This window comes from Trachurus trachurus (genome assembly GCF_905171665.1).
Source record: "Trachurus trachurus genome assembly, chromosome: 16".
NCBI classification, from domain to species: Eukaryota; Metazoa; Chordata; class Actinopteri; order Carangiformes; family Carangidae; genus Trachurus; species Trachurus trachurus.
Genome location: NC_139902.1, coordinates 26,512,227 through 26,528,849, shown reverse-complemented (window position 1 = coordinate 26,528,849; position 16,623 = coordinate 26,512,227). Strand labels below are relative to the sequence as shown.

General features: G+C 41.2%; 1 protein-coding gene across 4 annotated transcripts; it reads left to right on the top strand.

Annotated features, from left to right (window-relative positions):
- Nucleotides 1-2,675: 2,675 nt before the first annotated feature.
- LOC310999073 (polyadenylate-binding protein 1A) lies at nucleotides 2,676-9,598 on the top strand. Of its 4 annotated transcripts, none has more exons than XM_083989382.1 (15): nucleotides 2,676-3,542; nucleotides 4,261-4,454; nucleotides 4,620-4,735; nucleotides 5,554-5,684; nucleotides 5,791-5,885; nucleotides 6,039-6,176; nucleotides 6,304-6,399; nucleotides 6,499-6,771; nucleotides 6,861-6,984; nucleotides 7,697-7,819; nucleotides 7,945-8,087; nucleotides 8,467-8,551; nucleotides 8,686-8,816; nucleotides 9,009-9,099; nucleotides 9,230-9,598. In XM_083989382.1, the coding sequence occupies exons 1-14, from the start codon at nucleotides 3,350-3,352 to the stop codon at nucleotides 9,096-9,098; spliced, it is 1,932 nt and encodes a 643-aa protein (XP_083845508.1). In that variant the 5' UTR covers nucleotides 2,676-3,349; the 3' UTR covers nucleotide 9,099; nucleotides 9,230-9,598. The 4 variants fall into 4 exon arrangements, with proteins under 4 accessions (XP_083845508.1, XP_083845507.1, XP_083845509.1 ...); XM_083989381.1 differs by having other exon boundaries at nucleotides 5,554-5,693; XM_083989383.1 differs by having other exon boundaries at nucleotides 2,677-3,542; nucleotides 5,554-5,693; nucleotides 6,894-6,984.
- The last annotated feature ends 7,025 nt before the right edge of the window (nucleotides 9,599-16,623 follow it).

Here is a 16,623-nt window from a genome sequence, read left to right as displayed (position 1 = left end):
GTGAGCCTGTCACGGAGGAATGTGGAGCTGCAGTGCCATCTCATCTCCTAACCCAACCCAGAAAACACAGCCATGACAGGGACACACAGGCTGACACCTCAAGAGAGCAGCTGTAACGTTACAGATGTTATTATCACAAGTATGTTACACACAGAGCGTCTATGACACCGAGCACGTCCTCTTCCTCTGACTGCATTGCACTACAACTCCCAGCAGCCTTTGCGTCTCATCCAACCAGCCACCGCTATGTAGTCATCATTACCCAATAATACACTGTGACTTAATCTTTTTTAGCGACAGACTTGTGTACGGTATGTGTAGTGGTGTAGTGTTGCTCCTTGCTGCCCCCTGCTGGTAGGCTCTCGCGCTACGCCACGCCGCGCCTCGCGCCCCGCCCACCTGCTGAGAGCTGCAGGGTCTGAGCGGGACCAAAACACATGGAGGGAAATGATGGTAACTGACCCTGGATCTATTATAATACATCCATGTAACTGACCTGTCTGACATTTTGATCACTTCCCCTTTCCACTGGGGTAACCTGATGATCCGTTTCACACAATAGATGACGTAGGAATTTTAGATTTAGTTTTTCTTTTATTATTATCATGTATCTTTATCTATTTATCTTTTTTGTATGACATTTCATTGTAGGTGGAGGCATCTAATAAGCTCTTTGAGTTTTCGCCTCTTCCAGCATTGTAAATTATCAAATTGTTCCTTTTACTTGTGTATTTTTAACTTTGCAAAAATAAATCTAAATCTAAACCTTGGTTTACCAACTGAGATAACCCGGTGATCCATTTTACTCAATAGATTATGCAGTATTGCTGTATAAACTAATCCAGACTGATCCTAAATGGGGGCATTATTTTTGCCGCTCAAATTTGAGACAGTGCAAGTAAATTTTTCATCTACTGGCAAATGTGCAACCAGTAAATTGGCTGTTTTTTTTTCTTCTAACACTCAAATCTGTCAGGTGGCAGGCCATGGTGTGTGAGGATCATAAATGAAAAAGAAATGTGAATCTTTGTTTTGCAAGTCGATTTTTGCCCCTAAATTTTCTGTTTGCACTGCAAAAGCATCATAATTTTCGACAACATGTGCACTGAAAATATTGACAAGTGTGAAGTTCTTATCACTGTAATATCTGGTTACTGGTCTAGATATCTGCTGGTGCATGGCATGAAGTCCATAACAAAGAAAACCTTTCCTCGTTGAGCCCCAGTGGTCAGCTGAGCAGGTTTTGACAGCTGCCATGAAAAAACTAAAAAGATTTCAACCAAGAAGATGGACGACAGTATTTCTTGCTCAAGAATAGGCCTCAACATCTTGGGCGACTTTCACAACACACAAGCTGTAAACAATATCACAATCACACATTCAAATCAACAAGTGAGAACTCAGACTCAGACATTAGACTGTATTAGAGTGCATTTCCATATGATGTTGTTTTTTGCCAACTGACTGACAGATGGTTATGTTGTCAGTGTGTTAGACACAGGAGGGAGCTGAGGAAATCAATGCTCTCTGCTTACATTTGAAATACAGTAGTAAAGAAAATAGAAAATAAGTGTGTGGTAATGTTAAAATTTTTACGTAACACCACAGAAAAAGATACATGGAAACCACTGTAGAGAAGTGTAAATACATGTAGGTTCATCTTGAAACAAGAGGCTGGGTTTTGCCTGGAAGTGATGGCTGTGACGGATGAGGTCCAGGACAAATCCACATACACACTACTAAAAGAATGTGGCCCTGTGCAGCCTAGTGTGTGTGTGTGTGTCTGTGCACCTTCCATTATCTTTTCATCTGTTTTCAAACTTGCTGAGGGAAACTGCTGACAGGCTGAAGGCCGCAAGTTCACAGGGGATTTCAGCAGGCAGTCCACATTCCTGTTCAGCCACCATGTCACAGAGGGACCAAGCTCATGGTGGGTAGGTAGGCACCAACCACCAACTCGACTGTGAACCGTTCTCCCCAAATGTCATTGCCTACCAAAACAAACAAACCCATGGCCAGGTGTGAACAGTGTCTACTTCCTGTTGTCTACATGGGAAAAGGTATTACTAAGACAGGATTCACATGTGACCAGTCATACTGGTAAGAGCAGCCAACCTGTCCTGAAGCCAGTAGATTGACCTTGTGGTATTTTTTTATTTTTTATTTTGAAAAAGCAACAAGGAAACGAATAAGGCAAAAAAATAAATCAATGTAAGTTTAATAATAAGCATTTTCAGTCATTTTCACATTATCTTTTCAAAATGAAAATGCTATAATTAAATGTTTATATTTGTTTATTAATTTTTATATTAAAATGTGTGTTTATTCTTTGTATATCTCACCACACATTTACAGATTTTTTAGTATCTATAGTTTTTTCCTGATTATCATTTTATGACAGATGATAAGTTGAAAAAAACTAAAAACGAGTTTACACGACAGAAGATATCATAGTTCACTTTCATGGTCGCCGACACATTCCTTATGTTTCAAAAAAAGTAAAATAGAGTTGAGTTACTGATACTTTATTTGACTAAGGATGTATTATAAGAACTAATGACTAACATTAAATAACTTTTTTAAATTAAATGAAATATCGCGAGATGTATGACGTCAACTTCAGCGGTGAACGCGCCGCGCAGTAGTTTCGACTGGAATCGGGAAACAACCTCTACCGACCTTCCTTTCATTCCCGTAATCCGTCTGCGTAGGGTGTGCTCCGGAGCTAGTCTCGGCACACATTTTATTATTATGAAACAAACCAAAAGCTAGAGCGCACACGCAGACATATTTTTATAAGAAAAACAAAAAAAATCGGTGAAGCAGGATTTCATTTGCCAAACCCTACGCAACGCGAAGAAGAAGAAGACGCTGCCTTCGAAAAAAGAACGAAAGAACGGAACGAGAGGAACGTTAGCACGTTGATCAGTTAGCGTCATTGTTGAAAAGCCGCGTGTGATTAACGTTTAGTCAGTTATATTGTTAAACCAACACATTTCTCCCCTGTCGAAGGGTTTTGTCATTCCAGTTATCATTGTTAACGAGAGCAAATCTGCGCCGTTTCACCACCCGGCAGTTCCGCTTAGTAGCTGTGAAGAGCCACATCGGGTAGTAGGCCACGCGCGGACATTTTGCTAATCAAGCTAACTACGTAGCCCCACGTTGCTAACGGTAGGATACCCAGTAACCAGTGGCTACGCTCTCAATTTTCGTGGAGATATCGAAGAGACCAAGACAAATAACCATTCCACTTTTGACGGCCGCCATTGGGAGACGGTTGTTAATCAAGTACATAGTTGGTATAACCCCTTAAAATCGTCGGATTGCCGGTGAACACGCGTCGTCAGACATGAATCCCAGCGCGCCTAGCTACCCTATGGCCTCCCTATATGTGGGGGACCTGCATCCTGACGTGACCGAGGCCATGCTGTACGAGAAATTCAGCCCGGCCGGGCCCATCCTCTCCATCAGAGTATGCAGAGACATGATCACCCGTCGATCCCTCGGATATGCCTATGTCAACTTCCAACAGCCAGCTGACGGTAGGTTTGATTTTTATCACGTGTATTTGAGTGTGTGGGCTGCTTTTAAAAATGGATGTGTTATCATCATCACCACCACCACCCATGCTACTACTCCATTTTGGACCGTGCATGGTGAACCACGGCGTGTGTGTGTGTTGCCACTTATAAAATGTCCTGAATATGTCTTATTTGTGTCATGATACTACTACACTCATGAGTCATGTTGTCATTTTTAATATTGCAGCTCCAGACTAACATTTTTTTTATTACTAGGAGCACAGTGGCCTCCTAACTTAAAATTTCAGGAGCACAAGCAGAAAATGTAGGGGAGCACACTGCAAACCGATTGGCAAAGCAAATATTAACATTTCCTCTTCATTTATGAACCCCATAACTCCTTGGCTTGTCACCTGTAATGACAGACATCAGATTGTTTAAGTGAAAAAAAAAGAAAGAAGCAGATTTATTGGTTGCACATGGGCCAAGTCCCACATTTTATGAGGAAAATGCCCCCATTTAGAGGCAGTCTGGAGCCCTGCATTGTATGGTACAGGAGAGCCTTTATACTTACAGCCATCAGGCTTTTAATACTTTAAATTCTTCTAATAGATGAGCTGACTGACCGATAATTTTCTCTCTTGGGATGAATTAAGTTATTCCTAGGTAGATTATTGCATTGTATGAAATCCAAACCAGAGGTGAACACATCCTCAATATTTTTGTTGTCTCCTTTCAGCTGAAAGAGCCCTGGACACCATGAATTTCGATGTAATCAAAGGCAGACCCCTCCGCATCATGTGGTCTCAGCGTGACCCCTCACTGAGGAAGAGTGGAGTGGGAAACATCTTCATCAAGAACCTGGACAAGTCCATCGACAACAAGGCTCTCTACGACACCTTCTCTGCGTTTGGAAACATCCTTTCCTGCAAGGTAAGGCTCCACAGCGTGTCTGCATCTGCTCTTGAGTGCTTAACAGACCACTACTTTGCATGAGTAAAGATAACAGAAGGCTGAATCAGATTGTGTGTGTTTGTTCTGATATGCATGATGTTTAGGATTGTTTTTTTGACGTGCTCAAATCTCCCCCTTTCCAAGGTGGTTTGTGATGAAAATGGCTCAAAGGGTTACGGCTTTGTACACTTTGAGACCCACGAGGCTGCAGAGCGGGCCATTGAGAAAATGAACGGCATGTTGCTCAATGACAGAAAAGTGTAAGTGCTGCTACAATCACAATCAAATAAATCGGTGTTGAGGCGTGTCTTGAGTTTGTTTAACATGTGTTTTGCATCTCATACGTGTTTGTGTTTTGTATTTATTTGCATCTTGTCTTCAAACTCACCCGTCAATCATACCACACAGACCTTTTGGTGTTTGTACATCCCTGTGAGATAGGCCAGGTTTCAGAGATCTTCCAGCGTTTAGAGTAGACTTTCTTCCATTCCTTGTGGATGTGTTTGAGAAATCCTGACCAGAATGATTCTGTTTTTGTAAAATAAGTGTATTTTGCACAGAGTAGAAAGAGTTTTCCTTGTGATATTGTGCTCTGGGAAATACAGCTTGAAGCAGTCAAGTGTAGTCACAAGAGCCCCAGATGTTAACGTTGTTCCTCCAGCCCCTATTGCCACCGTTGTTCCCCTCTACAATATCCCAAAATGCTCTATAATGTTACCAAAGCTCACATTAACACCACAAAGTCTGCTCATCCACTGTATTCAACTTAAAATGTGTTATTTAAATAATATTTTTGGTATCCGTCTGTGGTTAAGTGGTGCTGCAGATGTAAAAAGCCAAGTATTTCCCCCACTGTAGATGGTTATAGTCTGGACGAGAAAAATAAAGAAACGCGTAGCAGTGGTGCCCCTGAATAGCTCTGAGTGGTTTATAATGGCCGTCATTTGATGATTCAGCAAGTTACCTGAGTGGTATGGCATGGTAGTCAGGAAAATGACTTCAGAGTGTTGAGTTCTGTCTCTCTGTCTCTCTATTTTTCCCCCCCCTCACTAAATTTTTCATATCTTCTGACCAACAGATTTGTTGGACGCTTTAAATCTCGCAAGGAGAGGGAGGCTGAGCTCGGAGCACGCGCCAGAGAGTTTACCAACGTTTACATCAAGAACTTCGGGGAGGACATGGACGACGAGAAACTGAAGGAGTTATTTGGTAAATATGGTAAGATTATGATGAGATGCCACGGGCGACATGATTTAAAATATCATGTTGACTATGTATCAGGAACTCGTGCATTTATGAGCTGTTTGTCTTGCAGGACCTGCACTCAGTATCCGGGTTATGACTGATGAGAGCGGCAAATCCAAGGGCTTTGGCTTCGTTAGCTTTGAGCGCCACGAAGACGCACAGAAGGTGAGGATCAATTCCATGTTTGTTTGAGGACACGGCCTCCTTCATTTATATTCAGTCTTGAGAATATTAAACATCCACCTACTTGGCACTAAATGGTCTCGAATCAATATCAGCTAGGCTTGTTTCAGTGTATTTCTGCTTTTGCCTCTGCAGGCCGTAGACGAAATGAATGGCAAAGAGCTGAACGGCAGGCAAGTGTACGTGGGCCGTGCACAGAAGAAAGGAGAGCGCCAGAACGAGCTGAAGCGCAAATTTGAACAGATGAAACAAGATCGCATGACCAGATACCAGGTTTGTGCTTCGTACTGCCATCCGAAACCACTCGACTAGACTGACTCCGGATATATAGACACAAGATGAAGAATTGATATGACTTGTTCATGACTTAACATTCTGACTGTTAATTTTCATCTACTAGGGTGTGAATCTGTACGTGAAAAACCTGGATGACGGTCTTGATGATGAGCGCCTGCGTAAAGAGTTCTCTCCATTTGGGACCATCACAAGTGCTAAGGTAAATTCAACACTTGATTGATCACAAATCAATTATGTATTTGTACGGTCATAAATCAGGCTGCTGGAAGGAATGCTAAATCAGTTTCTCCTCCGATAGGTGATGATGGAGGGCGGCCGCAGCAAGGGCTTTGGCTTTGTGTGCTTCTCTTCCCCCGAGGAGGCCACTAAGGCCGTGACAGAGATGAATGGACGTATTGTTGCCACAAAGCCACTGTACGTGGCCCTGGCCCAGCGCAAGGAGGAGCGCCAGGCCCATCTCACAAACCAGTACATGCAGAGGATGGCCACCGTCCGCGCGGTGCCCAACCCTGTCCTCAACCCGTACCAGCCTGCCCCACCCTCAGGCTACTTCATGGCGGCCATACCTCAGGTGAGCCATTTACATTTGTCACATAATATTTCAATATCAGACAATATTTCGTTCTGGTCAAGTGGATCATAAGATTCATAATGCTTTAGGTCCGAGGCAGTAAAATCTTCCATCCTCCTCAGGCCCAGAACCGTGCCGCGTACTACTCGACCAACCAGCTGGCCCAGCTTCGCCCAGGACCCCGCTGGGCCACTCAAGGAGTGCGCCCTCAACGTAAGTGCCCATATTTCTTCTCATCTTTTTAACCAGTATTTTTGCACATTCTGTATGAAGTTGTTGCTGCCTCTATAGTACTGTGTGACATTTCTGGTTGCCTCAGTGACAGTGGCAGAGACCGTTTAGCGCTGCAAACCCAAATCTTGAACTCTGCTGCTGCTGATCATACTAGTTCTCACACTTACCGTACCTCCTGTCCCTGTTACTTCTCGTACACGAGGAGCTGCACCCTGTTGGCCAAAGAATGCTGCGGAGCGTGCTGGGGAGCTTCAATGTTGCCAGATTTATCCATGATTTGTTTTGCATTTTTATTTTAATACGCTCCAGAACATTTATTTCTGCTACCGTCAGGATATAACATGGATTAGAGTTGGAATTCGTTTTGTTTTTTCTGTAGAGTAAGTGCTAACGCAGCATCACCATTTCACTGTAGATCAAGAAAATGATTCATAATTTATCAGTTAAATATAGCTTCGTGTATTCAAAGTATTTTACTTCCTCTTAATGCATAATGGTGCGATCTGCTCTCAAGGCCCAATAAAGTTGAAATATTCATTACCTTTTAAGATCGGCACCAGGTATAATTTGAGGGAAAATAATTGCTTCTCATAATTACATTAAGTGATCTTTAAGTCACTTGATGTTCTCCCTTTTTTTAAAACGTAGAACTACTAATAAACGGCTCCTGAATTATTTTCTCTCCCTCCAGACTTCCAGAACATGCCCAGTGCTATGCGCCCGTCAGCTCCCAGGCCTCAGACCTTCAACACCATCCGCCCCACCGCCACCGCCAACACCCAGGTCCCACGGATGATGGCTTCCCAGCGTATGCGTGAGTATTTTTTTTTAGTTTTTCAGTAAATAACAATCAGCTATATTTTATATTTTGTCCCTGTGTTAATTTGCACTTGATTTTTTTTGGTAACGTGCCCTTTTTTTCCCCCTTCCTCACCTCAGCCACCCAGGCACTCAGCCAGCGCCCTGCCAGTGCTTCAGCCACCGCTGCCCCAGTGCGTGCCATGCCCCAGTACAAATATGCTGCCGGTGTGCGCAACCCCCAGCAGCACATGGCCTCCCAGCCACAGGTCCCCATGCAGCAGGTGAGACCTCCATCCACTTTCACTTTCTCAGTTTGAGGGAATTATCACAGGATGGTAAAGCAATGCGTTACTTTTGATCTCCCTAGTTATGACCAGCCTAGTCTAGAGCCACAGTTCAACCATGAACCACAGAACACCTGAATTTTAATTCATCTTCTTAAAACAAAAGTGAATCCAAAACCATACCATGTCATGACAATTTTATTTAATTATATTGATGTTTTTGGAACTAGACCAAGGATATATTTACATAGCACTAGCCGTGAGTGACGCTGTGGATAAATTGACTATGTACACAAATAGTTGTTCAGTCAGTTTTTTTTTTTAAACATTTGTTTTGAACTTGTTCCTCAACTCAAATCTTTTTTCCCTTCCTCAGCCTGCTGTCCATGTCCAAGGACAGGAGCCCCTGACTGCCTCCATGCTGGCTGCCGCCCCCCCTCAGGAACAGAAGCAGATGCTGGGTTAGTACTCCACATGTCTAGAAATCTTTTGGGAAACCAATACATAATTTATTCAACATATTGGGTCCTTTTTTTAACCTCGCATTGAACATTGGTGGTATATTAAAAGGTTGTTGACTTTTTTTTTTCCTCAGGTGAGCGTCTGTTCCCCCTGATCCAGAACATGCACCCCAGCCTGGCAGGCAAGATCACCGGTATGCTGCTGGAGATCGACAACTCAGAGCTTCTTCACATGCTTGAGTCACCTGAGTCGCTGCGCTCAAAGGTCAGTTAATGACTAATCTGTTAGCGCTGGTTTATCTCTGTGCACACCTGACTCAGAGACTGTCAATGACCAGGGCAACATCCAGATCCCCTTCTCACAAGCTGCTTGACCTGTCATTAAGGATTTTATTAAGGATGACACGTGTTTGCTCTTTATGCAGTGATAATAACTTGAGGTGGTTTGTTGTTTCAGGTGGATGAGGCTGTTGCTGTGCTTCAGGCACACCAGGCGAAGGAGGCTGCTCAAAAGTCCACCACCCCTGCTGGTGTTCCCAGCGTCTAAGGTAGGTTTGTGTGTGTGAGAACGGTTTTATTCTCGCGATATGAGTTGTAGATAACACAGATAATAAAAGATATCATAGGTTAATGAACTACAGAGTAAGCTTCAATATGTTTTTGTGTTTTGTCTTCCAGAATAAGCGTTTGAAACCTGCTTCACCGAGGGAAAAAGAGAAAAAAAAATATTAAACATTGAAAAACCTAAAACTCTGAAAACATCGCAAAATGATAAATTATTTCTTAAAAAAAGAAAAAAACAATTGACTCTGCCAGGTCTAGGAGATGGTTTGACTAGACCTTGATCATAAATAAAAATTTGTTGAAAAAAAAATAGCAAAATAGATAAAAATCGAAATTATACATTTGAATGCATTCCTATGTTTTATGTCATTTTACTGTGTCAGTGCTCAGAGTATCAGCCATGTTCAGGAAGGTGGTAGCTGAGCTTTTGAAAGGTGATTTGTATCGTAAACTACTGGCTGTAATAAATTCTCATTCAAAATACTTGCCTCTCTGTGTCGGTGATGTGGTGCCCATGAACTTGACTCATTAACACCAATGTGATTTTTATATGTATTCAAAAAAACACAAGATATTAAATTTGTTATTCATATCTAATATCACACAATGAGCCTCTGGGCTGCTACACATGATACAGTGTTCATTGAACAGGTCTTCCACCAGGTGTCAGTATCAGTCGGTGACAGCTAATCCCTCTGATCAGAGCACTGGGAATCTTCTACAGTGTTTTCACAATGTTTTGAAACCATGGGTGAAGTTGTGTTGAAAAAGGAGGCTGCACATCTTGAAGGAATAAAGAAACTGATGTTTTTATTTGTGGGACACAACATGCTGTCAACACACATCAGTCTCTTGCCCATCCTGGATTTTGTTACACAAAAGTTGAAACCTGAGCTTGTGCAGTGTCTTCTCCTGAAACCCAAGAAAACCATTGTGAAAGAGTGGCATTAATGTGTGAAACAGACAGTGCAATTTAAACTGATTTACACATCCAACCCATTTCCTCTTTCTGCTTTTTAAGAATACACATGTAGCAGGATCTATTACACTTTCTATTCTCATCACAGACTATTGTATCATTGGACAGAAATGACATGTGCAACATCACAATGCACACTGACACAAATAGGACTCAAGATTGGCCCTTGTTGAAACTGAGTGAGCACATTTTAAAACATGAAACGGTGCATGTCTGACCCAAAACTACTCTCCACAGGGATTTCACAGGATAATCCAGATTTGACTCTTGTTTGTTCACATCCGTTTATGCTTCACAGAGGACAGATTCTGAGTAAACATCTTTCATCTCCCCACTTTAATAGATTCGTCTGAAACGTCAATACTGTTTGTGCCTTCTGTTATGAGATGAGCCACTGTGCTGGTTCTCATGCTTTTTTTTTTTTATTGAATTGTGTAAGGCAGGGCTATTCAATTACAAATTCAGTGGGGCCAGATTTTAAAACCGAGACCTTAAGCTGGGCCGGACATTTTCAGCGGTTAAGAAGGTTATGACAAATGAGGGGCATTTTTAAAACCCAGCATTAGCTATTAAAAACAAATCTACACAGCCAGAAAAAGAGAATAAGTCAATAAAAGTAGTAGGCTACCTAGTGATAGTAGTAGGCTAGTAAAGGTGTAGCTGTTAATGCTTTGAATTGGAGGTTTTTTTTAGGAACTAAAAGTTTCCTGAGGCCTACTGTCTGAGTTTCCACTCAGTGGTTGTCTCTGATTATACTGGTAACAGCCTTCCTATTCACCTCCAATGTAGACGCGACGTGCGCGCTCGTTACCCAAAGCGGCGCGTATCCGCGTGCAGTCGGTGCGACGGCGCCGCCGTTTTTCCCCCCGTGCATGTCCGTTGCTGTATCAGGCAGGTGTCTCCCACGGAGCTCTGCCCCGTTTCAGAGGTGAAGGAGAGACGTCGCCTCCGCGATGTAGGATGTGTTCAATTAAAGTGAAACTAACACATTTTATAGGCCAGGCCTATGTCCATTACACACTGAATGGGATGTTAAATCCCATGTCTTTATTTATTCAGTTTATTTTAATAGTAATAATTATGACTAACATTCAGTGAAGACCTAAAATTCAGTATCTCCAAAATTGAAATATTGCAATGGTTTTTATTTTTTTTTAAAGCATTTTTAATATAGAAATGTTGGCCTTCTGAAAACTATGTCCATCTACTGTATATGCACTCAATACTTGGTTGGGGTTGAACTACTGGAAATTGACTTTTCTGTGACAATTCCTCTCTTTTTTGGTCCTGACCCGTTTGCATCCCTGAATATAAACCAGATGAAACTGGTAAAGCACAATTGTTATTAATGGTGAATCTACAATGGAAAAGCCTGGTCCATGCAGGATGTGATCAAACTGCCAGTGCCAACAGTCTACATATAGATGGCTATGATAACAATTATAGAGAATAATTTGATTCATTTGAACTGGATCTCTGAATACAATCAGAAAAACTGCTTTATAATACAAAATAAAAAATGAGGACGAACAAAGATAAACAGATTAAACAGTTGAACAGAGTTCAGTGGAACACAAACCACTGGCACTGAGCTACTGAGATGTGGAAAAGGTGATGTGTTGGATGAGTCATTCATTCTCCATGTGTGGAACAGTACAGATAGTGCCTCGGTGCTTGACACTCGCTGTGAGGTGGTTCTGGTGGCTCTGCTTTGCTGTTGAGAGGGCATTTGACTGGTGTGGTTTAGATCCACTTGTTTCCTTAGAGAGAAAGGTCACTGCAAATCATGCAAAGTTGTTCTGAGTGATCATCCCCATCCATTCCCATCAGGAAACATTTTCATCCCAATGGGAGTGGGTCTCTTCAAGGATGACAATGGCCTCATCTACACAGGACATGAGGGGTCACTGGATTTTTTTTTATTAGTATGAAAATGATGCACTGGCCAGATCGCAACATAACCAGACACTTAAAAGAGATTTTGGACCAATGTGTTAGAAGCATTTTTCACCACCAGCATCATCATAAAACCAAATGAGGGATCATCTTTTCGAGTGTGGCATGATTGTTGGTGTCATATAGCCTGTTTGAGTTTTTCAGAAACTGATGATCAGCTGAGAGTTTCAGACACAACAGGGTTTTCCCAAAAACATTCAGTGTATTTTATCTGTCCCACGGCTGGGAAATTTAGTGTTGCAGCTGCAGGCAACAGTAAAAGGAGCTTAGAGCGAAGACAATATATGTAAAACAATTTTAAAAAGTACAATTTTCTAAGAGAATATGTCCATTCCAGCAGTGTGTATGACAATATATACAATGAATGTGGTAGAACAGGAGATTGAAAACATGAATGTGCAGCTAATGGATTTTGCAGAATGCGATGCATGATGAGGATCATGTGATGCAGTGATGTCAGCATGTTAATACAGTGTTTAAAATCCAGTGCTCTTAGGGAATGGTGTTACTTAAACACCAGTGAGTTTATCTCTACTCTACACATTTATTATAAAAAAGCGTTCTTGTTGCTTGGTAATTGAACCGACTTTGATATATCACACTTATTAATACAGTTTATTAATGACATTTATCACAGTATTACATTGTGGCTTTTTATCCAGTTGGAAGTCATGACACTAGGGTTGAAGATGACTTCATGGTCATACCAGTCAAAAGTTTGGACAGTGTTTTTTCTTTATTTTCTACATTGTAGATTCAAACTGAAGACATCAAAACTACGAAGGAACACATATGCAATCATGTAGTAAACAAAAAGTGTTGCCATGTTTTGCTTTGGTAGCAGCTTCGCACAGTCTTGACATTCAGTCATCAGCTTCATGAGGTCGTCACCTGGAAAGGTTTTCCAACAGTCTTGAAGGAGTTGACTGAGCACTTGTCTGTTTTGCCTTCAGCATCTCAGTTGGGTGACAGATAACACTTTGGTTTTAATTAACACTTCTGTGGTTACAAAACTCCATATGTGTTCCCCATAGACTGTAAAAAAATGGTGTTCCCTCATAGTTTTGATGTCTCCACTAAGAATCTACATTGAAGAAAGTGATAAAAAAAAATAAAGAAAAAACATTGAATGAAAAGGTGTGTCCAAACTTTTGACTGGTAGTGTATATATTTTTTTATTTTTCTAAATAGAAAATTGTTATTATTTATTGATTTATTGATAACAGCATCAAAGTATAAGTGACGTTATCATTACACAGACAATACAAGAAATTTGTAGCCAGGGGGAGTTTTCAAATAAAGATAATAATGAGCACAAATGAAAAGTTTTAGCAGCTTTTTGTTGTTAGAGTCAGATATACTTTGGATATACTGTTACGTTTTATTATTATCATCATCATCAATATTATTATTAGTTTTCCAGGTGGCATATCGCTCTGTTGTAAAAATGAAATAGAAAACCCTGAATCATTATCATTAGGCACATGCCTATGAAACTGTGGTCAAATATCAAAATCTCGCGATACTATTTGAATTTCTGAGCTAGAACGAGAGCAGCGAACAACAGAGCGAGCTTCATAGGAGCTGTTGTCGTTCGAAACGGAGCGGATAGGTGGGACCTAAAGGCAGAGGAAAATAAGTGCTAGTAGCAGTGGGGACGTAATTCACCGGACTGCAGAGGGACAACTGACTACTACACTTGAAATTGCCTTTGGAAAGCCGAACGGTTCCCTTTCTTCTTTGTTAACTGTCTCCGGAACAAGTGTCACTAGCAACAGACGGTACGTTCTCATCGTTTCTAGCTAACCCTTGCTAACCAGCTGCTAACGCTATATTCTGAATAGTTCCTATAAAGGCGTGAGAGAGATCTATGAAAAAAGGGGCCTTCTGGTTCAGAACTAATTATATTTTACTAACGTCATGTGTCCCATTTTTCCCCCTGTTTGGACGTGTACCAGATGGTGATAATTTGGGAGGCAACGTGAAGCGGTATTTAACACAATTAACTACGTAGCTAACCCCTAAGCTATCAGTCTAACGTTATGTAGAACTCGAAGTCAAGTAACGGTATAGAACGTTACGGTTGCCATGGTTATAACTTTTTCTTTGTCTTGTTTTTTAAATCGTGACATGTTTGCCCCGTACATGAGTTGGTTAGACCTTTGTAGCCATTTAAAAGAAGACGTCAACGCCAAGTACTCGAGCAGTTCGTTCAACTTGGGGCAGCAGCAGGGCTGGTTTGCTAATGACTGCCATGATACGATGAAAACAGCAAGCAGAAAGAGAAAAAAGTTGTGATTTTAGGGGTTTTTATAACGTTATGTGTGTTACATAGTACACCAAATTAGTGTTAGTTATAGATTTGAGAAATGGCTCATCTAGGTAGCTTGTTGCCAAGTTTTTCTTTCTCTTTCTATTCTGGTAAAAAATATTGTTAAACCTATTAGAGTTTATTTGAATAATCAATTCAATAATTGGTTGTTCTACTCCGTGTAATACCAACCAAAATGAGGATGGAGACCACTGCTCACAACCACATGTAATGTGACTATGCAGGAAACTAATCATATCACTTGCAAGAAGGATATGAATTGGTATCCAACAACAGCAAAACGTGGAAAATTACTATGTACCTTGGATCAACATGATCAGCCTTATGACATATCCTGTGAACAGGACTCTTTGCCAGGGGACCGGTGTGTTTTCCATCAATCAGTCACTGCTTAAATCTGGATTTTAAGTTAGAGCTCTTCTTATTCAGGTGAATTATTCAGACAATGTTTGGCTCAGCTACCCTTTTTTGCTTGTTAAGTTCATAATCCTGGCCAAATCTTTAATTATACAACGGTGACTGTGTATGTTTACAAGTAGGGTATTGTTTAAGATTAAGAAACATCTGTTGCAGTGTTGCTGGATACTAGTATTTCTCAGTGTACACTGTACACATATTACATGCTTGAGTTTCCATTAGGCCATAATTGGTCAATGTCAACTTCCAAAAGTAATTGTCAACTGTGTTATTGTAGTGAATGTATACACTGTACAGAAGAGTAGAAAGTGTATTTTCCCAGGCTGCCTGCCTGTGTAGTTGCCCTGCTGGTCTTGCCCCCTCTGACTGAAGTAAAGACTGAATGCTCGGCTCATATGTTTTGACACCTAGTGCATTTGCCCTGTCATTGTTGTTTGCACGTGTTGGTAATGCAGTATATGAAAAATTTGCAAGGAGCCACTGCAGCCACTCTCTACTCAAAAATACTAATGTTAAGAAGAGTAAAATAATTCCTTAATTTATCGCTCAAGGAGTCACCATTTCTGTACACCTCATACTTTCTGAATTGGCTATCTTGTTACTCACAAACGTTTTCTCTATTACATAGTGTCTGTTAATATTGTATAGGGGCAGACAAACGAAAAGATGTCAGTATCGGCACTAAAATGCAAACTTCTGCTGTGTTAAAGTTTGGGGCGCACATTGCCTCAAATCTTTCAAGCCTATAAAACGTCGACTTTGGAAAATGCTGCTGTACCTGTTTTAGGTTGGAAACTCCTGTGTTGTATTTTAGCTTGTATGGGAAACTTTTGAGTCAGGATAAGGAACTGAACCAAATGATCTGAGTGGCGTCTGTATGCCGATCTTCTTGTCTCTTAAATCACAGCGCAGCTTCTACACACAGCAAACAGCTTCATTACAATCATCTGGTCAGAGTGTGTGTGTTTGTGTGTGTACAAGTGTGTTGGCTATATGCGGGAAACTGTGACGGGGCAAATTAAATTTCAGATTAATTTAATACTGCAAATAATAATAAGTTGCTACGTTAATGGAAAAAACAAGTCAAACAATGTCTTGACATTTCCAAAGGCATGAACTTTCATGTGTGTTCAATGACTAACATTACGTCCCTCTAATTGGTTGATTTTGGGAGCTCTTGAAGAAAGACTGTAATTATACTGTACACTTAACCATGAAATTATATATGATTTCATAGTTTAGGAAAAAAAAAATTGAAAATTACTCCCAGTACTTTTTTGTCAGCACTCGCCCTATAGGTTTTTAATGGAGACTCTGCCACAGTCAGTTATTTGGAGGAGACCATGTGTATAGTCATTTATGAGTGCTGGAGGCAGGCAGCCCTCCAGAGTCATTAGTGACGGGTGTCAGTGTCTCGAGGCCGAGCAGCGTGTTTTGTAGATCTGTTCGTTCTGAGAAAGAAAGGTCATTAGCCCAACATGCCAACCTGGCCTCTGTTTTCTCACTGGGTTTATTTTTTGACAGAATGTGTGTGTGACCTCCCTCTCTTGCTCTATGGTAAACACTGAGGCAAGGCCAGCAGTGGTGGTGGCCTGGCCAACACATCGCCATGCTGTCATTCAGTACATTTACATGACACTTGGAAAAAAACAAATTATTGCCTTAATCCGACTATAACTGGACAACTGAAGTGCATGTAAACGCGTTAGTCCGACTTATATTGGAGTTCTCCAACTCCGATTAAGACACCCACATAATGCAATTGGAAATCGATTTTCTTCAGCATGTATACGCCCTAATCGGACTGAAACTGGACAATGCATG

Coding starts and splice junctions, on each gene's coding strand:
- LOC310999073 (XM_083989381.1), top strand. CDS start 3,350: ATGAATCCCAGCGCGCCTAGCTACCCTATGGCCTCCCTATATGTGGGG. Junction 4,455..4,619: donor GAAACATCCTTTCCTGCAAG/GTAAGGCTCCAC, acceptor CCCCTTTCCAAG/GTGGTTTGTGATGAAAATGG. Junction 6,400..6,498: donor GGACCATCACAAGTGCTAAG/GTAAATTCAACA, acceptor CTCCTCCGATAG/GTGATGATGGAGGGCGGCCG.